At 40.6% G+C, this 23,571-nt stretch overlaps 1 protein-coding gene across 1 annotated transcript in view; it reads right to left on the bottom strand.

Annotated features, from left to right (window-relative positions):
• The window catches only part of LOC106084864 (uncharacterized), a 776,497-nt gene that overhangs the window by 115,998 nt on the left and 636,928 nt on the right, over positions 1–23,571 (bottom strand). The window contains exon 5 of the mRNA XM_059363995.1: positions 21,455–21,502. Within this exon, the coding sequence (XP_059219978.1) occupies positions 21,455–21,502 (48 nt within the window). The remainder of the gene's footprint in view (positions 1–21,454; positions 21,503–23,571) is intronic.

Below are 23,571 nucleotides of genomic sequence, written 5' to 3'. Positions count from 1 at the left end.
TATTTAAATGCCGGTTAAGGGTCTGAAGCTCATAAAAGCTTTATTTATTACCCGATTTTTTTTTGAAATTCGAAATACAAAATTCAACAGTGACATATATTTCTAAGACCACTCAATGTCCGTGCCGAATTTGAGTACATATGTTATCCAATTTCCAACGGATTGTGGCGAAAGGCGGTTTTCATATATACCCGAAGTGAAGGGTATCCCAAGTTCGGCCCGGCCGAACTTAATGCCTTTTTACTTGTTTCCTTCATTATAATTTACTTATTTTGTCTTGTTTTTATTGGTTTTCCATTATGTATTCCTAGAAAAATTACAAAAACAAAAATTTTATTATTCTTGTTATTTCATCCCACTGTGCCTCTTTGGTGCCCATGAACATTTCTATTGCCCTTTATAAAGTGGGCTTAAAAACCTATCAAAGGAATTCCTATTGGTTTGGGCTACATATTTTGATTGACAAGACATTTTAGATGATTAAATTACCCCCATTTGAAGTGGCTTCTATTCTCACATCATTGCTGTCGAAAATGGATTTGCTAATTTAATAAATTAATGCATTGCAATATAAATGAGATGCTCCCTGGCGGTCCCCAAAACTCCTTTAAATTACATTATGACCACTTAAGGCAATTTGGGCAAAGAGTGCATATATATTCTCATTTATAATTTACAACAATCATGCTTTCCTCCACTTCCCCCATTCTACACCATTAAAACAAGACAAAGGACATGTTAAGGATATTGAGGTTTCAGCTCTTCAGCTCTTGTCTACTTTTCCCCCTCTGGCTCAACATAAAAGAAGCATCACACTTGACTTGTCGCTTACAAAAATAAACATAATGATATTTTCATTTTCTTTCTCATTTGCAACATTTATTTCAACATTGGTTGCATGCCCCAATGGCTTGTGTGTATTTTTGCGTATTAAGCATAAAATAATTACAATTATTTTATGAAAATATAAAGGCCAGAGGAAAGAGAACCAACGTCCACAAGCATGTGGGCAGACAGAGCAAGCAGTCCCACAATAAAATATCCACAGACAATGTTGCTCGTTGTTGTAACACGAGGACCCTGTGCATAGTTAACCGCAAACAAAAGCAAACGCATATGTGGGTGCTCGTGTGTGTGCATGTGTGTGTGTGTGTTGGTTTGAATGAATGTGTCAAGGATTTATTTCATTGGTTTATTCGTTAATACCCTCGAGGCCGCAAGGACAGTGATTGTATTGTTACAAATGCGGGCTTACGACATGGCTATGGTGGTATTGAAAAATCTGCCTGCTTGCTCTCAACAATAACACAATGTTATGGAGATATTCTTGTGATTAATGCAAAGAAATTCAGTGAAACGAAAAAATGTGTTACACCACATTCAAATAACCCAGCGTAAACTTTGGGAGAAATGCGAAATGAAGAAAAAAAAAAAGACACAAGTCAAAACCAGTAAGGAAAGGCAAACGTTGGGCGGTGCCGACTTTATAATACCCTACACCTGCCCTCTAAACACATCTAATTCTGAACCAATTTTGATGGACTTCGACGGATGTTTCCAGATAGATTATTAAAATTCCTGTATCAAATTTTGGCAAATGATTGCAAATGACAACAAATTACCCAAAATCTGACAAACGTATACATGGGAGCTATAACTAAATCTGAACCGATTTCGAGCAAACTTTTTGTGGATATTGTAGAATTCGTCGAGGAAAGCGTTGTACAAAATTTTGGAAAGATTGGTAAATAAATGCGCTTGCAAAGGGTCTAAGAATGAAAATCAGGCGACATATATATATATGAAACCTATATCTAAATCTGAACCGAGTCCCATGAAATTCACCAGTAACATCGTGAGTCATAAGAAAATGATTCCTGCCAAATTTCGAGAGAATCGGTTAACAAATGACCATTTTATTGCTGTATTACTTCAAATCGGACGAATATATATATGGAAACTATATCGAAATCTGAACCGATTTTCATGAAATTAACCAGCAATATAGAGCGTCATAAGAAAATCCTTCCCGCCAAATTTCGAGAGAATCGGTTAACAAATGACCATTTTATTGCTGTACTACTGCAAATCGGACGAACATATATATGGGAGCTATATCCAAATCTGAACCGATTTCTATGAAATTAACCAGTAACATAGAGAGTCATAAGAAAATCCTTTCCGCCAAATTTCGAGAGAATCGGTTAACAAATGACCATTTTATTGCGGTATTACTCCAAATCGGACGAACATATATATGGGAGCTATATCCAAATCTGAACCGATTTCTATGAAATTAACCAGTAACATAGAGAGTCATAAGAAAATCCTTCCTGACAAATTTCGAGCGAATTGGTTACCAAATGACCATTTTATTGCTGTATTACTCCAAATGGGACGAACATATATATGGGAGCTATATCCAAATCTGAACCGATTCTATGAAATTTACCAACAACATCGAGAGTCATAAGAAAATCCTTCCTGACAAATTTCGAGCGAATTGGTTAACAAATGACCATTTTATTGCTGTACTACTGCAAATCGGACGAACATATATATGGAAGCTATATCCAAATCTGAACGGTTTTTTTTCCAATTTCAATAGGCTTCGTCTCTAAGGGCTCATATAGATCGATTCAGACCATATTCGACACGAATATTAAAGGTCATGGGAGAAACCGTTGTACATCTCAGCCACATCGCATACGAATTGCGCCCTCTAGAGGGTTAAGAAGTCAAGATCGCAGATCGGTTTATATGGCAGCAGGTTATGTACCGATTTGAACCATACTTAGCAAAGTTTTTGGAAGTCACAATGAAACATTTCATCTACAATTTCAGCCAAATCGGATAAGACTTCCGTCCTCTAGTGGCTGAAGAAGTCAAGATCCCAGATCGGTTTATATGGCAGCTATATCAGGTTATAGACCGATTTGAACCATACATAGGACAGTTGTTTGAAATCATAACGAAACACCTTTTGCAAAATTTCAGCCAAACCTGATAAGAATTTCGCCCTCTAGAGGGCCAAGAAGTAAAGATCTCAGATCGGTTTATAAGGCAGCTATATCAGGTTATGTACCGATTTGAACCATACTAAGCAAAGTTTTTGGAAGTCATAATGAAACATTCAAGTAAAATTTCATCCAAATCGGATAAGACTTGCGCCCTCTAGTGGCTGAAAAAGTCAAGATCAAAGATTTGTTTTCCATTTTCTCTGCGTTTTTACGCATATACATTTTAAGTACCATCCTAAACAACAGTTTTGCCGCGATGACAACAATATATATGTGACGCCGTTAATTCTTAATAGGTTCTTTCGACTGGTATCAAATTGATACCAAATGGTATTAAAAATATTTGCTAAAAGGTGAATAAAATAATACCAGACGGTATTAGTAAAGTACCGTTCCGTTTCTATCAGTGTATTGAACACGAACGTCGAAGAGCCTTGCACAGTCCACTGTGTCAAATTTCAGCGAAATGGAGTAATAAACGTGCTTTTATTGTTCCAAGACCTTAAATTGGGAAATCGAAGTAAATCCAAATATATCACGATTTTGACTATACTCGGTACCAATGACGAAACACCTTTTATGGGCCAAAAACCTTAAATCGGGAGATGGGGTATATATGGCAGCTACATCCAAATCTGGATTGATGTGGGCCGTATTGAACAGGAATGTCGAGGAGCAAAACAAAAACACGGCTATACGAAATTTCATCGAAATCGCACAATAAAAAAGATTATTATGGGCCCAAGACCCTAAATTGAGAGATCAATCTATGTGGCAGTTATATCAAAATATAGACCGATCTAAACTATACTCAGTACGAATATCGAAGGGTCTAAACTCATTGTGCCTAATTTTAGAGAAATCTGTTAATTACTTCACCTTTTATGGGCCTGAAACCTTGGCAGCTATATCCAAATCGGTTTATATGGCAGCTATATCCAAATCTGGACCGATCGGGGCCGTATTAAAAAGAGAGATGTCGAGGAGTCTAACACAACTCGCTATGACAAGTTCTTGAGAAATCGGATAGTAAATGCGCCATTTATGGGTCTAAGACTTTAAATTGGGAGCTCGGTCTATATGGCGGCTGTATCTAAACCTAGACCGATCTAGGTCAAATTGAACAAGGATAGCGGGGGGCTTAACACAACTCACTGCCCCAAATTTTAGTGAGAGCGGACAATAAATGTGGCTTTTTTGGCCCTAAGACCTTTAATCGAGAGATCGGTCTGTATGGCACCAATATCCAAATCTGGACTGGGACAAATTAAACAAGGATGTCGAATGGCTTCATACAACTCACTGTCCTAAATTTTGGGCGAGAGCGGACAATAAATATGGCTTTTTTTGGGCCTAAGACCTTAAATCAATAGATGGGTCTATATGGGGGCTATACCCAAATCTAGACCGATCTGGGTCGAATGGACTAACACAACACATTGTCCCAAATTTTGGCTTTTTTGGCCCTAAGATAATAAATCGGCTGATTGGTCTATATGGGGGCTAAATCAAAATATAGTCCAATATAGGCCATCTTCGAACTTAACCAGCCTATGGACAAAAAAAGAATCTGTGCAATGTTTTAGCTCAATATCGCTATTTTTCATGACTGTAGCGTGATTTCAACAGAGGGACGGACGGACGGACAGACGGACGGACGGACAGACAGACGGACAGACAGACAGACAGACAGACGGACAGAAGGACGGACAGACGGACGGACAGACAGACGGACGGACAGACAGACAGACGGACAGACAGACAGACAGACGGACAGAAGGACGGACAGACGGACGGACAGACAGACGGACAGACAGACGGATGGATAGACGGACGGATAGACAGGCGGATAGACTGAAGGACAGACCAACGGACAGACAGACGGACAGACAGACGGACAGACAGACGGACAGACAGACGGACGGACTGACAAATGGACGGACAGACAAATGGACAGACGGACGGACAGACGGACGGACAGACAGACGGTCAGACGGACGAATAGACGGACGGACAGACGGATGGACAGACGGACGGAAAGATGGACGGACAGAAGGACGGACAGAAGGACGGACAGACGGACGGACTGGCAGACGGATGGATGAACAAACGGACAGACGGATTTTTAAGACGTCTTAGATTTTTACGATGATCAACAATATATATACTTTATAGCGTCGGTAATGGATTTTTCGATGTGTTTTAAACGGAATTGCAAAATGAATACGCCTCCATCTTTCGGTGGTGGATATAAAAATACTACGTTGGCGGAGACTGCGCTGCACGAGGCAGTGCATAAAATAGAAGGATCCTTCGATACCAAGACCTATACTTTGGTGTTTTTGCATTGACGTTGAGGGGGCGTTTAACAATGTGCGGAACAACACATTGATCTAACCCTTAGAACAGTACCGGGTGGACCGGGCCTTTGGAGAGTGGATAAACCTTATGCTAAGGAACAGGTGGATAAACTGCGGGTCCCATGACATAAATATAAGGGAGAATGTGGCACAAAGCATGGCACAGGGGGTCATTTTATCGCCACTCCTATGGGTGACCACCAGATGCTGACTGAGGATGAGGATTTGAACCCGTCAGCTATGCAGACGACGTTATAATACTTCTTAGTGGTATGGATCCGAGCCTGCTGTGCAGAAGGGCCGAAAAGGTCTTGCATATGGCATGTGACTGGGCTAGACCCAGGGGTCTCAATGTTAACCCAGAGAAGTCCGAAATATGCCTGTTCACGAGGAAGACGAAGGTGGACCAATTTGACGCATAACGTTTCCTCAACAAAACGATTTCGATATCTGACTAGGTTAAATACTTAGGTGTGATCTTGGGCAGAAAACTGATTTGGAATTGACACATTCAGGGGAGTACTGAGAAGGCCCTCAGATGTTGGGCACTATGTAGACAGGGTGTAGGCACTAAATGGGGCCTGAATCCGAAAATACTCCACTGGCTCTATAGGAGCGTGATTAGACCAATACTTACTTACGCCTCAGTATTTTGTTCGACTGCTATGGAGAAAAAGTGCAACGCAAGGACCATTCGACTGGTTCAGAGAACATGTTTTCTTGGCATAAGCGGCGAGATGAGGACCACGCCCACTAGAAGACTGGAGACTATTCCAGATATCCGATCCATAGACATACAGAATAAGTGTGAGGCAGCCACTGTGGCTATGAGACTTAAGGCGATGGGAGAATGGAATGTGGTATAATCGATGCGACGGAAGGAAACCTGGAAGGAAAGGAAGAGGTCTCCGATCGGATACCTGAGATGAACCATGAAGTCGAGTGCGAGGCACTGCTGCCATCTGCACAGTCTTGGATTGACGGAACCCTAGTATTGCCATCTGGATGATCATGTTACACGAATGGATCAAAGTTAGGGGACAGATTGGGCCTGGGGGTCTATATTGAGAACCCCAGACTATTTTAGACTGCCTGACCACAGTACGGTCCTGCAAGCGGAGATACGGGCGATCACAGTATGCGTGAGGTGGTGTGGTGCTAACGAGAGGACTTTGAGTGTGAACATCTAAAATGGCCATGGGGGCAATAACAACCACGAAGGTAAGTTCACGAACAGTCTTGCAGTGTAAGAAGGAGATTAACGCCTTCTCTGAGGATGGCACAATCCGCGAAGTTTGGGTGCCGGACCATAACGGAGTAAAGGGGAATGTAAGGGCAAACGATTTGGCGGTGAAGGCCAGAGAACTGCCGTGAATAAACTTGGTTAACCCAAAGCCTTTTTGGTCGACGCAGTCCGATTTAAGGGCGTGGGCGACGAACACTGTGCCACATCGAAACAGTCGATAGGACTGTGAAAATCCTGTGGGGTGATTCGAATCGTGGGAGGACGAGGCTATTACTGAAAGAAAGTAAGAAGGAGGTCAGTATAGCTATTGGTATCATAACAGGACACATAGGACTACGAGCTCACTTATGCAAAATCGGTGAGGCCAGTGATAGCATGTCTTAGGCATGTGGGGAAGATGATCAGACGTTGGAGCATTTCCTATGTCATTGCCCCGCTTTCGTGGCTAAAAGACACCGGTACTTAGGTGGGGACACAATACCACACATGCACCAACTTAGGGCAGTGGAATGGAAAACAATAAAGGATTTTGTAAGTAGCACGGAATTCTTAACATAAAATTTTCTTTTTCGAGGTTACTTTTTTGTTTTTAGAGCGCACAACAAGCCAGGTGCCATGGGGCGGATTAATATCCGCACCCTCTTTTCAACCTAACCTAAATTTTATTGTTATTATAAAAATTTAATACTAATTTTGCTGTTCTATTCTGACCAAATTTAATGCTGTGCTCTTCTTTCCTTACAACACAAAAATATATATAAGCATATTGTTGCAGAGCAAAAAAGAAAATCTTTTGTTACACAAAAGATTACCAAGAAGCCACATAAACCGAAAGGAATCCATGATGAAGAAAATATCAAAAAAACACACACACACACAAGCAAAGGCAGGAAGAGCTTCTGGAAGTTTGTAAGAATAACAGCTTAAATAATAATAGAGCCAATGAAATGGATGGATAAAATTAAACTTGAATACCAGCGAAGGGCACAACGTTCGAATTGTAAAGAACACGTAAAACATCTAAATAACGCATCAATGCCTGTGTTGAGGGAGATAAAAATGGCAAAACAATAAAGACGATGAAATCAAAAACAAGCAAGGCAATGAATGCAGCAATAGTAACAAGTAGACCCACACACACACACACACACATACACAGCGAAATACACCAAAGGGAAACGGAAACAATTTTATTGGCTTTTAAGGAAACGGATATGGGAAGCAGTATAAAAGAATGTAGCCAAAACGGCTGCCACTAAAGAAACTTGTGCCACGAGTAACCGTAGAACGGCATCAAAAGAAATCCTTATAAGACACTGCCATCACTATCGACATGCCGATGAATAATGACAGAGACAAGCCAATAATCGTACAAAAGAAATCAAATCTTATACACTTACAAACTGGGTTTTATGGTTTTCCCTCCCTGAAAGAGGTTATTGTTGCGAAAAAATTGATTAATACGAGCAAAAGACAGCAAGCGATTTGCTTATGAAACAGGGAAGCGAAGGAAGGTGAACACAAGCAAGCCATTTCAAGGTTTATTGGGCAAATTTGCTCTTTTGCTGCCTTGCAATGATGGCGCCCTCCTTAGTGATTCACTTAAAGAAATTTTATTTAGCAATTTATTGCTTAATTCATTATTTAGATCAAAATTGAGGATAATGTCACAGCTGTTCAAACACAAACACGTGCGCCTTTTGTTTGTGTGTGTGTGGGTGTGTGCAATGCGTGTGTGCCGAAGATTTGATTGTGTTTGCTTTTATACAACATTTCGGGAGCTTGGCCCACGAGGACCTTCATGAACTTGCATTAACAGACATGCTTATTATTCCTTTATGTCCTTATTGAAAGTTAAATACAAATCACGTAATTTTTTACAAAGGAAAATTTGCTTCAATTTGGTTTGGCGCAAGGGGGGAGGGGGAGAAGTGCGAGGGGATTTGTCATGGGATTATAACTTAAAGGGCAACGCTTTTCCTGTTACATGATGTGGGGTGCATGAGAAAGGGTAAGTCTCCAGCATACTACAATTTTTTTAGTCCAAATGGCAATAGTCCCAATTAGTAAATGGAACTGGAGGAGTACCTACTTTAATTTGGTACCGAAAGGAATCCTAAGGGTAGGGCTGATCTCAAGCTACTATCAGGTCAGCAGGTGGCTCGCAGTTAAGCTTCTCGAAACAGCAACGAACACCACACAGATCGGACCTCAATTTTCCAGCCCGTTTGATGCTCACAGCTACCCCACCGGGCGCCGCTCGTGATCGGGGAGTGAACCTGACGTTCAGCTGTGAAAAATGAGCAGCCCCCAATCATGAGCAGCGCCCGGTGGGAAAGCTGTGAGCATCACACGGGACGGAAGATTGAGGTTCGATCTGTGTGGTGTTCGTTGCTGTGACGAGAAACTTACCTCAAACCCGATCACTGACGTTCAGCTGTGATAAATGAGCACCCCCCGATCACGAGCGGCGCCCGGCGGGATAGCTGTGAGCATCACACGGGCTGGAACATTGAGGTCCGATCTGTGTGGTGTTCGTTGACGATCAACTTACGGCAACGAACACCACACAAATCGGACCTCAATGTTCCAGCCCGTGTGATGCTTACATCTATCCCGCCGGGCGCCGCTCGTGATCGGGGGGTGCTCATTTATCACAGCTAAACGTCAGGTTCACCCTCCGATCACGAGCTGCGCCCAGCGGGATAGCTGTGAGCATCACACGGGCTGGAACAATGAGGTCCGATCTGTGTGGTGTTCATTCCTGTAAGTTTCTCGTGACAGCAACGAACACCACACAGATCGGACCACAATGTTCCAGCCCGTCGGATGCTCACAGCTATACCACCGGGCGCCGCTCGTGATCGGAGGCTGGTCATTTTTCACAGCTAAACGTCAGGTTTTCCCCCCTGATCACGAGCGGCGCCCGGCGGGGTAGCTGTGAGCATCCCACGGGCTGGAACATTAAGGTCCGATCTGTGTGGTGTTCGTTGCTGTTTCTGCGAGCCACCTGCTGACCCGGTAGTAGCCTGAGATCAGTGCTACCCTTAGGATTCCTGTGAGCATCACACGGGCTGGAACATTGTCCGATCTGAGTGATGTTCGTTGCTGTCACGAGAAGCTTAGCTGCAAGCTACTGGCGCGTCCACAGGTTGCGGATAGTCGAATGCTCCATATGGAGTAGCTACAACAGCAGTCGCGGACAATCGGTGGTATTGAGCGGAGTGTCACGGTAAGAGGCCGGGCGCCACCGGCTCTTGGACAAATACTGAGAGCCTATGATGCTCGATAGGACAAGGCGGGTTATTGGCGCCTTTAAATAACCTATGGCCAACTTGTTCCCGCGGCGATCGGTTCTTTGGATCGAAACGACCTTGCCTACCTATTGGTGCTTGACGAGGATCGCCACCTCCACACGAAAATGCGGCTACAACGACGAGCGGCGAAGCAGGAGGTCATGCTACAAAAGGGCATTTTTACCCAAAAATATCTCAAGTATCCCCCACACGAGGGTGCTCTACAGATAAATTTAGCGCTTTACAGTAAATTCAGTGATGTCCATGTGAAATCCCCAATCAAGGCATATTGACCCTAGCGAATAGACTGGAATATGATTTGATAACGGGTTCAGATTGATGCTATGAGCACAGGATAGCATGTCCGCCTATGACGCCGAATGCCCGGGATTGGATCCTAGCGAGACTATCAGAAAAAAAGTAAAATCTTGCTAAGTTCGGCCGGGCCGAATCTTATATACCCTCCACCATGGATCGCAGGAGGTCATGCTACAAAAGGGCATTTATACCCCAAAGACATCTCAGCGACATGGCGAATGAATGTTGCCAGTTGCCCAAGTATCCCCCACAAGGGTGCTCTACAGATAAATGCAGAGCTTTACAGTAAATTCAGTGATGTCCCGATGGAATCCCCAATCGAGGGATATTGACCCTGTCGCGTGCTCTGGAATATGATTTTGATAACGGGTTCAGATTGATGCTATAAACAGGATTAGCATGTCCGCCTATGACTCTGAATGCCCGGGTTTGGATCCTAGCGAGACCATCAGAAAACAAGTAAAAGCGAGCTAAGTTCGGCCGGGCCGAATCTAATATGCCCTCCACCATGGATCGCATTTGTCGAGTTCTTTTCCCGGCATCTCTTCTTAGGCAAAAAAGGATTAAAGAGTGATATCAAGTTATGGTCCGGTTCGGATAATAATTAAATGTCAGTCAATTCCAATAAGAATTGTGCCCTTTGGGGGCTCAAACAGAAAAAATAGAGAGATCGATTTATATGGGATCTGTATCAGGCTATAGACCGATTTAGACCATTATAAACACGTATGTTTATGGTCGTGAGACGATCCGTCGTAGAAAATTTCAGGCAAATCGGATAATAATTGCGACCTCTAGAGGCTCAAGAAGTCAAGATGCCAGATCGGTTTATCTGGGAGCTAAATCGGGTTATTGACCGATTTGAGCCTTATTTGGCACAATTGTTGAAAATCATAATAAAATACGTCATCAAAATTTCAGCCAAATCGGATAGAATTGCGCCCCCTAGAAGCTGAAGAAGTCAAGTCACCTGAGCGGTTTATATGACAGCTATATCAGGTTATAGACCGATATAAACCATACTTGGCAAAATTGTTGGATATCATAACAAAATACTTCGTACAAAATTTCATTCCAAATTGGATAAGAATTGCGCCCTCTAGTGGCTCAAGAAGTCAAGATTCACTATCGCTTGATATGGCAGCTATATCAGGTTATTGACCGATTTGAACCTAATTTAGAACAGTCATTGGAAGTCATAGCGAAACACGTCGTGCGAAATTTCACTCCAATCGGATAAGAATTGCGCCCTCTAGAGGCTCAAGTAGTCAAGACCCAAGTTCGGTTTATATGGCAGCTGTATCAGGTTAAGAACCGATTTAGACCATACTTGGCACGTTTGTTGAGAGTCATATCAGAATACTTTATGCAAAATTTAAACCAAATCGAATAAGAATTGCGCCCTCTAGAGGCTCAAGAAGACTAATCGGGATATCGGTTTATATGGCGGCTATATCAGGTTATGGACTGGTTTAGACTTTACTTGGCACAGTTTTTTGGGAGTCATACCAGAACACTTCATGCTAAATTTGAGCCAAATCGGATAAGAATTGCGCCCTCTAGAGGCTCCAGAAGTCTATTCGAGAGATCGGTTTATATGGCAGCTATATCAAGTTATGAATCGATTAAGACCATACTTGGCACATTTGTTGAAAGTGATACCAGAACATCACCTGCTAAATTTCAGCCAAATCGGATAAGAATTACGCCCTCTAAAAGCTCAAGAAGTCAAGAACCAAGATCGGTTTATATGACAGCTATATCAAAACATGGACCGATTTTGCCCATTCACAATCTCAACTGACCTACACTAATAAGAAGCATTTGCGCAAAATTTCAAGCGTCTTGCTTTACTTCTTCGACAGTTTGCGTGCTTTTGACAGACCGATTGAAGGACGGATGAACGGACGGATGGACGGACGGACGGATGGACGGACGGACGGATGGACGGACGGACGGATGGACGGACGGATGGACGGACGGATGGACGGACGGACGGACGGATGGATGGACGGACGGACGGATGGAGGGATGGATGGACGGACGGATGGACGGACGGATGGACGGACGGATGGACGGACGGATGGACGGACGGATGGACGGACGGTTGGATGGACGGACGGATGGACGCACGGATGGACAGACGGATGGACGGACGGATGGACGGACGGATGGACGGACGGATGGACGGACGGATGGACGGACGGATGGACGGACGGATGGACGGACGGATGGACGGACGGATGGACGGACGGATGGACGGACGGTTGGATGGACGGATGGACGGACGGATGGACGGACGGTTGGATGGACGGACGGATGGACGCACGGATGGACAGACGGATGGACGGACGGATGGACGGACGGATGGACGGACGGATGGACGGACGGATGGACGGACGGATGGACGGACGGACGGACGGATGGACGGACGGATGGACAGATGGACGTACGGATAAACGGACGAACGGGTGGACGGACATGGCTAGATCGGCTTAAAATGTCATGACGATCAACAATATTGGGTTGCCCAAAAAGTAATTGCGGATTTTTTAAAAGAAAGTAAATGCATTTTTAATAAAACTTAGAATGAACTTTAATCAAATATATAATTGCCATTTTGTTCGATAACCTTTTGCCATCTTCCTGGCAAATTTAGTATTCCACACTCATAGAACTTCTGGCCTTTATCTGCAAAAAACTGAACCAAGTGCGATTTTATAGCCCCATTATTGCCGAAAGTTTTACCATTTAAGGAGTTCTGCAAAGATCGAAATAAATGTTAGTCTGATGGTGCAAGGTCAGGGCTATATGGTGGATGCATCAAAAGTTCCCAGCCAAGCTCACTCAGTTTTTGGCGAGTGACCAAAGATGTGTGCGGTCAGCGTTGTCCTGGTGGAATGTGACACCTTTACGATTGACCAATTCTGGTCGCTTCTCCTTGATGGCTGTATTCAATTTGTCCAATTGTTGACAGTAATCGTCCGAATTAATCGTTTGGTTCCTTGGAAGCAGTTCAAAATATACCACACCCTTCCAATCCCATCAAACAGACAGCATAACCTTCTTTTGGTGGATATAAGCCTTTGAAGTGGTTTGAGCTGGTTCACCATACTTGGACCATGATCGTTTTCGACTAACGTTGTTGTAAACAATCCATTTTTCATCTCCAGTTATGATTCGTTTTAAAAACGGACCGAATTCATTGCGTCTAAGGTGCATATCACAAGCGTTAATTCGGTTTGTTAAATGAATTTCATTCAATACATGTGGTACCCAAATATCAAGTTTTTTTACCACTCCAAGACTTTTTATGTGATAATGAACGGTTGATTTTGGTATATTTAACTTCTCTCCTATCTCACGCTCAGTTATATGGCGATCCAATTCGATTAATGCTTTGATTTGGTCATCATCAACTTCATTTGGCCGACCTGAAAAATCCGCAATTACTTTTTGGGCAACCCAATAGATATACTTTATGGGTCTTTGACGCATATTTCGAGTTGTTACAAACGGAATGACGAAATTAGTATAACCCTCATCCTATAGTGGAGGGTATAAAAAAAAGGAATGCTAAGAACCCACACAATTTAGTTCAATTTTATTTTGTTGAGGCTCCTGCAAAAGAAAAACAGGAAGCAGTTTAAATATTCCCTGATTCGACTTTCTTTTATCCCCACGCATTTATAAAAGCTCGCTTATGTCAAATAAAACTCAAGTGAATCAGTGTATGTGTGTGTGTGTGTGTGGGTGGTATGTCTGAATTTTCCACAAATTCGATTACATCTGTGTGATGACACATGCATTGATAAAATATTTATAGAATACTGGCACGTACATGGATATGTGCGTCCATACATTCTATATAAATGGCCATAAAAGTATGTATACACAGACATACATATCTCGAATACATGGCGCTACATAGGTATTTTGTATATAAATATAAACAAATGTTGAACTGAATGTTTATAATTCAGTTTGTTATTTCTCATCGGTTGGACAAACAAACTCAATAACATGTACATATACAAACCAACATACCTACAATCAATTCATAGATATGGCTAACATATGCACACCCACGCATGTTATGCCGGCATATATGTGTGTGTGTGTTTGACGGGATAATATTGAAAATATAAAAATGTTATTGTTTGCCATAATAAAGCAAAGTTGTGTGCGTGTGTGTGTGTAAAAATGTTTCATTACAGGTAGGCAAGCCCTCATACACACAAGGCATGATGTTAAAGGATTCCAGAATTGAAAAATGAACTGACAGGATATGTCACTTGCATGGCGTATAATTGTATTTAACATTTATTTTAAATTATGCATAAATACAAACACAAACAATCAAAAGGATGGCTGTACTTAACTTCTAAAGGGAAATTGTTTGCTAATAAAAATCCAATAACGCAAGTGATTTGCCCATGAAGAGTAACACCTAACTAAAGGAAGAAGGGGGAAGCACTAAATGTGTAATAAATCAAATAAATCGCAATTGCAGTGTTAAACTTTAGTGACTGTCAATAGTAGTGTTTGTATTAATTTGATTTAAAAAATTTTAATATTGTTTTGTTTTTGTTGTTGGAATGGAAATGGAATATGAAATCTTGTTTATATTTTATTTAAATTAATTTTTTAGCAATAATCCATTGGAGCGTATGCTTAACATATACTCTAGCAAATTCATTATACGCCACCTAGACCAGACGGTAGACAACTAAAGCGAATTGCAATTTTCCATTCCAATACACAAATGACTAATTATCATAATTACATTTTAATTAAATGTTAACAAAGCAAATAGCAAACATAATTGTGATGAAAAAACAAAAAAATAAAGCAGCTGCTGCTGAGAGGATAATATGGAATTTTTGTCTGGGAATTTGAAACTGTCACACAAATGGATTAAACGAGAGATGTTCATTGTTTAATTAAGTTTTGAAATTCAGTGAACCTTATCGTCATTAAAGTGAATCATTAATCTGTTTATACCCTGCACCACCACTGTGGTACAGGGTATTATAGATTTGTGGATTTGTTTGCAACGCTACGAAGGAGAAGAGCTAGACCCATTGATAAGTATACCAATCGACTCAGAATCACTTTCTGATTCGATTTAGCCATGTCCGTCTGTGAGTCCATGTATTCTTGTAATCAAAGTACGGGTCATATTTGTTGTTCGATTGTCACGAAATTTTGCACATGTCACTTTTTTGGCCCAAGGAGAAACGCTATTGATTTTGAAATAAATCGGTTCAGATTTAGATATAGTACCCATATATATCTTTTATCCGATATGGTTTTTAAGGCTGTAGAAGCCACAATTTTCGTCCGATCTTTACAAAATTTGGCATTGGGTATTTCCATAAGTGTGCAAAATTTCATAATCGTCCGATCTGCACAAAATTTGGCACGGACTGTTTTGTTACTGATCTTAATACATCTGGAAAATTTCATAAAAATGGGTTCAGATTTAGATATAGCTCCCATATATATCTTTCATCCGATAGGGTTTTTACGGCTGTAGAAACCACAATTTTTGTCCGATCTTTACCAAATTTGGCGTGGAGACGTTTTTGTGAAATCTCAATGTATGTGCAAAATTTCATAAAAATCGGTTCAGTTTTAGATATAGCTCGTATATATATCCCCATCCGATTTGGCCTTTTAAAGCTGTAGAATTCACAATTTTGGCCCGATTTTACATGAGACGTTTTAATTGACATTCCAATATGTGCGCAAAATTTCATTAAAATCAGTCCTAATTTAGATATAGCTCCAATGTGTATATTTCATATGATATGAACTTTTAAGGCAGTAAAACCCACAATTTCGGTCACATCTTAATGACACATACTGGGACGTCAATCTCTATTTGACGCCCCAGTATGTGTCATTAAAATTGGTACAAGTTTCGATATAACTCCCATATAAACTTTTATCCGATATGACCTTTTAAAGATGTGGAAATCCAAATCTTTTGTCCTATGGTAGAAAAATCTTACAAGGTTCTAAATTGCTATTTCAATTGGTATCCAAATTAAAGACTGACTAGATTTCGAGATAAGTTCTACATATTGGGTTACCTAAAAAATAATTGCGGATTTTTTAAAAGAAAGTAAATGCATTTTTAATAACACTTAGAATGAACTTTAATCAAATATATAATTGCCATTTTGTTCGATAACCTTTTGCCATCTTCCTGGCAAATTTAGTATTCCACGCTCATAGAACTTCTGGCCTTTATCTGCAAAAAACTGAACCAAGTGCGATTTTATAGCCTCATCATTGCCGAAAGTTTTACCATTTAAGGAGTTCTGCAAAAATCGAAATAAATGGTAGTCTGATGGTGCAAGGTCAGAGCTATATGGTGGATGCATCAAAAGTTCCCAGCCAAGCTCACTCAGTTTTTGGCGAGTGACCAAAGATGTGTGCGGTCTAGCGTTGTCCTGGTGGAATATGACACCTTTACGATTGACCAATTCTGTATTCAATTCTTGATGCCTGTATTCAATTTGTCCAATTGTTGACAGTAAACATCCGAATTAATCGTTTGGTTCCTTGGAAGCAGCTCAAAATATACCACACCCTTCCAATCCCACCAAACAGACAGCATAAACTTCTTTTGGTGGATATCAGCGTTTGAAGTGGTTTGAGCTGGTTCACCATGCTTGGACCATGATCGTTTTCGACAAACGTTGTTGTAAACAATCCATTTTTCATCTCCAGTTATGATTCGTTTTAAAAACGGACCGAATTCATTGCGTCTAAGGTGCATATCACAAGCGTTGATTCAGTTTGTTAAATGAATTTCTTTCAATACATGTGGTACCCAAATATCAAGCTTTTTCACCAGTCCAAGACTTTTTATGTGATAATGAACGGTTGATTTTGGTATATTTTACTTCTCTCCTATCTCACGCTCAGTTACATGACGATCCAATTCGATTAATGCTTTGATTTGGTCATCATCAACTTCATTTGGCCGACCTGAACGTGGCTCATCTTTAAGTGAAAAATCTCCAGAACGGAATTTGCGAAACCAATTTTGACACTGTCTTCCTTTTAAGGCTTTATCACCATACACATCTCGTAACTTTTTAGCAACCTGCTCCGCGTTTTTTCCCTTACGGAAATAATAAAGTAAAATATGACGAAAATGCTCCTTTGTGGGCTCCATATTAAAATTGACGCCAAACAAACAAATGTAAACAAAATTACGCGCACTGTTTTTTCTAAAGCAAGCTAAAAGTAACAGCTGATAACTGGCAGAAGAAAGAATGCAATTACAGAGTCACAAGCCGTTGAAAAAATTTGTCAACGCCGACTACTTACTTTTTAGGCAACCCAATATAATAAGTATTACGTGGTGTAGGGTATTATATGGCCCGACTTTTGCCTTTCCTTACTGGCTTTGAGCTACTTTTATACCCTCCACCATATGATGAGGGTATACTAATTTCGTCATTCCGTTTCTAACACCTCGCAATATTCGCTGATCCGGGATCTTGACTTCTTAGGCCTCTAGAGGGTGCAATTGTTATTAGATTTGGCTGAAATTTTGCATGAAGTGGTTTGTTATGACTTCAACAACTGCGCTTAGTATGGTTCAAATCGGTAAGTAACCTGATATAGCTGCCATATAAACCGATCTGGGGGTCTTGACTTCTTGATCCACTAGAGGGCACAATTCTGATCTTACTTGGTCGAAATTTTGCATTAAGTGTTTTGTTATGACTCTAAAAACTGTGCTAAGTATAGTTTAAATCGGTCTATAACCTGATATAGCCGCCATATTACCTATAGTCTTCCACATTCAATTCATTTATGATCCGAATCGGACTATAACTTGATATAGCTCCAGTTATGATACAATTCCTATTCATTATTCCTTGTTGGCCTAAAAAAAGACATTGCGCAAAGAACTCGACAAATGCGATCCATGGTGGAGGGTATATAAAATTCGGCCCGGCCGAAGTTTAGACGTGTGTGTGTTTAAATGCACTGGGCAGGCTACGAAGATCACCAATTCGAAGCTGACCAAATCTTCATCAGCAGTCCGATAAGCCCAAAAAAGATTACATGATTCCACCTGCAAAAAGGGAAAAGTATGGTCCAATTTGTCTCCTAATGCAAATTTTGCCGATGAACGTTCCACTAAGGAACAGGGGCAAACTTCTCACTTATCAATGAGTGCAGTCCGATTCAAGTTTATGCTCAATGTTAAGGGGCGTCCCATTTTATAGCCGAGTCCGAACGGCTTGCCGTTTATGGTTCACCGAACGTCTTCGGTAGGTCAAAAGCAGCGCAGACAGATATAAGGCAATTTGTAAATTGCAGTCGTCGCGATATGCTATCCAAGCTGCTGCAAAGCGCTGGAAAATACTCTTACAATACTCTAGAGGAGTTGTACCTTAAGTTTCTTTGCAACTGAGAGACAAGTAAGATCGAAGGGAGATGTAGACTTCACATTGGTCTGCACATTTTCTGACAACGGGAAAGATAAAAGCGGACAGAGACAAGTTGAGGACCTTGGCTAAGCATTTGATAGGCCATGAGCCATGATGAACGTCTCATGGAAGATTTTGTTTTCCCGTATTCTACGGCCAAAAGTGCCCGGACAACCTAAGGCCTTGAAATTTTGCACACCACTCGCTAGCACCTTAGCTCAAACTGTTCCAAATTTCAAAGAGCCATCTCTACCCGTTCTCACACTGCATATTTTTTACTAATTTTTTTGGGTTCTTTCTCACTGTGCGTCGTCGGCTTGTTGGTATAGACTTGACGAAGCCCCAAAGAAAATAATCTGAGGGCATCAAATTGCACGATAGAGGTGGCCAATCGACTGTATCGATTTTTTTATCGGTTCTGTCGATACGTTGGATCCAATTTTAAAAGACTCGGTCACATATTTCAGCCAAAATAGACGCTATTTTCGTTCCATGTTGGCTCTGAGTTATTCCAACATTGGACAGTGGGATTGCAAAGAAAAACTTCCATGCACAAGAAAAGTTTTAGCACACTCCACAATGTTTATACGATGAAAGAAAGCTAGCCGCTTGAAATTTTTCACGAATACTTTTTATTAGTGTAGGTCGGTTGGTAATGTAAATGGGCCAAATCGGTTCATGTTTTGATAAAGCTACCATATAAACCGATCTTGGGTCTTGACTTCTTGAGTCTCTAGAGGGCGCAATTCTCGTCCGATTTGACTGAAATTTTGCTCGTGGTGTTTTAGTATTACTTTCAACAACTGTGCTAGGTATGATTAAAATCGATTCATAACTTGATATAGCTGTCGTATAAACCGATCATAGATCTTGACTCCTTGAGACGCTAGAGGGCGCAATTTTTATCCGACTTGATCGTAATTTTCCGCGTGATGTTTTGGTATCACTTCCAACCACTGTGCTAAGTATGGTTCAAATCAGTTCATAACCGGGTATAGCTGCCATATAAACCAATCTTGGATCTTAACTTCTTGAGCCGCTAGAGGGCGCAATTCTCATCCGATTTGGCAGAAATTTTGTACAACGACTTCTCCCATGACCTTCAATATAAGTGGTCAATACGGGCTGAATCGAGCTATAGCTTGATACAGCTCCCATATAAACCGATCTCTCGATTTCGCCTCTTGAATCCCTACAAGGCGCAATTCTTATCCGAATGGACTGAAATATTACACAATAACTTCTACAATGTATAGCATTCAATTCATTTATGGTCCCAATCGGACTATAACTTGATGTAGCTCCAATAGCATACCAGTCCTTATTCATATTTCCTTGTTGCCTAAACAGAGATACCGCGCAAAGAACTCGACAAATGCTATCCTTGGTGGAGGCTATATAGGATTCGGCCCGGCCGAACTTAGCACGCTCTTAATTGTCTTTTTTTTCGTTTTTTTTAGGTGTAAAGCTCTGATCATATCTATCTAACGTAAATATTTGCAAATTTTAAATAATTTTTCTTCCTATTCTAATATTATGAAAATTGTTATAATTTCTCTTGAAATTTTGCAATTTTCTGAGTCTGCAAGTCATTTAAACTCCCCATGCAGTAGTTAAAACAAATCTAAATATTAAACAGAAAAATAAATGCGAATATAAAAGAAAATTAAACATAACTGTTTACATTAAGGTCAGACTATTAATGCAAAAATATTTCGCGTGGTCCCTCATAGTACTTTGGATCAAAGCAATGAACGTTGAGTAACTTCATAACAAACTCAAAAGCAACACCAAATCGACCCTATATAGCACTGGGAATATCGTAGCATAGAAGCTTCAAAGTCTCATACAACTACAATAAAAAGCATGAGTGAGAGGTGGCAAACTTGAATGAAAGAGAGAGAGAGAGAGAGAGCGGGAGTTCGTATGGCAGTGTAGGTTTTATGGTGCGTCATGGCATATGACAGTGGCAATGACACTGAAAGGACAACAATACAATTTAAATGGAATTATAACAACAATGCCATCAGCATCAGCAAAGACAACAAAAACAATGACTGTAGTAAAGACCAACACACAAAGCCAACAACAACAACAACAACATTATCATCAGCATCACCATTTGCCCATGTAAGCTTGCCCACTGGATCATCATTATCGTGAACGTCATCAGCATCATCGTCATTAACAGCAAAACTAAGAGTTTGATGGGTGTGGTTGGGGTGGTGGTGGTGGTGGTGGTGGTGAGCAAACAAACGAATGCCAAAAGCCGACAACAGCAGACAATGGGCATAAGTACTTTGACGTTTTTAAGCACTTGACAAAGACCGATAACAACACTGCGGAGTGGATAAATTTCTTAGAAAAACAACTATTCCAACAGTTCAAGAGCGTGCCGCGGACAATAAAAAATAAATTCAGTAATGAAAATAAAGATTCCCTGCTTGAAAGGAAAGGAGGGATGTTAAACAAATAGAAGTTGAGAATGAAAAAATTCAATTAAAATCAATTTAAAGTCATGGATATGCGTTTGGTTTCCGTGTAGATGGTCTTTGAAATGCTTAGTACTTTTAAATAAAAAAAGTTGGCAGGAGTATTTGGTCGAAAAATCTGGGAAAACAGAAGACCATAATATGGTTACATACATGTAAAAAGGATTTTCTACAATTATTTAATTGTAGTATTTTTATGAGTCAAGATGTTCATAAATAAGAAATAGTTAAATAAACATTTTAAATACCATGGTACTTACCAATGTCGTCCAACGACATTATCAGGTTATCACACTCAACACACATACCTGTAATAAAGAAAAAAAAAAAATTGTTAGTATTATAGAAGAGTTACTAAAAAATAATTTTTTATTAATTTTAAAGAAAAAAAAATTGTTAGTATTATAGAAGAGTTACTAAAAAATAATTTTTGGGAACGTGGTGGGTTCCCAAGATTGGGCCCATGGCATGGATTCTGTTAAAAATTTATACAAAATAAATTTAGTTGATGGGCATATTTTTATTCCACATACTTCTAGGAACCGAAAATTAAGGCTTCTAGGGGCTCAAGAAGTCAAATCGGGGGATGGGTTTATATGGGAGCTATATCAGGTTATACACCGATTTAGACCATACATAACTCAGTTGTTGGAAGTCATAACAGAACACTATATGCAAAATTTCAACCAAATCGGATAAAAATTGAGGCTTCCAGGGGCTCAAGCAATGAAATCGGGAGATCGGTTTATATGAAAGCTATATCAGGTTATAGACCGATTCGGACCGTACTTAACACAGCTGTTGGAGGTTTTAACAGAACACTACGTGCAACATTTCAGCCAAATCGGACATAAATTGCAGCTTCCAGGGGCTTAAGAAGTCAAATGGGGAGATCGGTTATATGGCAGCTATATCCAAATCTGAACCGATAAGACCCATTTGTAATCCCCAAGGACCTACATTAATGCAAAGTATCTGTGCAAAATTTCAAGAGGCTAGCTTCACGCGTCCAACCGTTATCGTGATTTCGACAGACGGACGGACAGACATGGCTAGATTGAATCAGAATGTCGAGACGATCCAGAATATATATATTTTATGGGGTCCCAGATCATTATTTCGAGGTGTTACAAACGGAATGACTAGGTTAGTATACCCTCATCCTTTGGGGGTGGTTATAAAAACAATTAAAAATATGTTAAGTTCGACCGTGCCGAACTTTGGATATCACAATCAGGCAACAAATCAGCATTTATGGGATTAAGACCCTAAATTGGAAGATCGATCTATATGGAACTATATTCTAATATAGGCTGATCTGAACCATGTGCTGATCGGATGACGGTAGGCTTAATACAAGTCACTGTGTAAAACTCCAGCAAAATCGGCTAATAAACTGTTTCAAGTTTCGGCGAAATTGGATTATAAATGCAGTTTTATGGGCTCAAGACCCTTAAGCGGCAGATCAGTCTATATGGAGCTATATCTGAATATAGACCGATCTGAACCATATTTGAGTCTGATATCGGGAGGCTTTACTGAAATCACTGTTTCAAGTTTCAGCTAAATCGGGTTATAAATGCAGCTTTTATGGACTCAAGACCCTTAACCGGCAGATAGTTCTCCATGGCAGCTATATCTGAATAAAGACCGATGTGAACCATATTTGGGTTGGATATCGGTAATACAATAATTGCGGCTTTTATGAGCTGAAGACCCTCATTCGGCAGATCGATCTATATGTCAGCTATATCTGAATATGGACCGAACTGAACTATATTTGAGTCGGATATCAGCAGCCTTTAATCAACTCACTTTTTCTAGTTTCAGCGAAATCGGGTTATAAATGCAGCTTTTATGGGCTCAAGACCCTTAAACGGCAGATAGCACTTTTATGGGCCTAAGACCCCAAAACGGCGGATCGGTCTATATGATAGGTATATCCAAATCTGGATCGATATCGGCTAAACTAAAGAAGGATATCGAACACAACTCACTGTCCCAAATTTCAGCAAAATCGGTTAATAAATGACCCCTTTTATGGGCGCAAGACCTTAAATCGATAGATCGGTCTATATGGCAGCTATATCCAACTATATACCAATCTGGGCCAAATTGAAGAAATATGTCGAAGGACCTAACATAACTCACTGTCCCAAATTTCAGCAAAATCGGATAATAAATGCCCCTTTTATGGGCACATGACCTTAAATCGAGAGATCGGTCTATATGGCAGCTATATCCAACTCTGGACCGATCTGGGCGAAATTGAAGATATATGTCGAAGGGCCTAACATAACTCTCTGTTGCAACTTTAAGCAAAATCGGATAATAAATGTGTCTTTAATGGGCCTAAGACCCTAAATCGATAGATCGG

Source organism: Stomoxys calcitrans, chromosome 2, assembly GCF_963082655.1.
Source record: "Stomoxys calcitrans chromosome 2, idStoCalc2.1, whole genome shotgun sequence".
Lineage (NCBI taxonomy): Eukaryota > Metazoa > Arthropoda > Insecta > Diptera > Muscidae > Stomoxys > Stomoxys calcitrans.
Note: the sequence above shows the minus strand (reverse complement) of the source record. Positions and strands in the feature narration are given on the sequence as shown.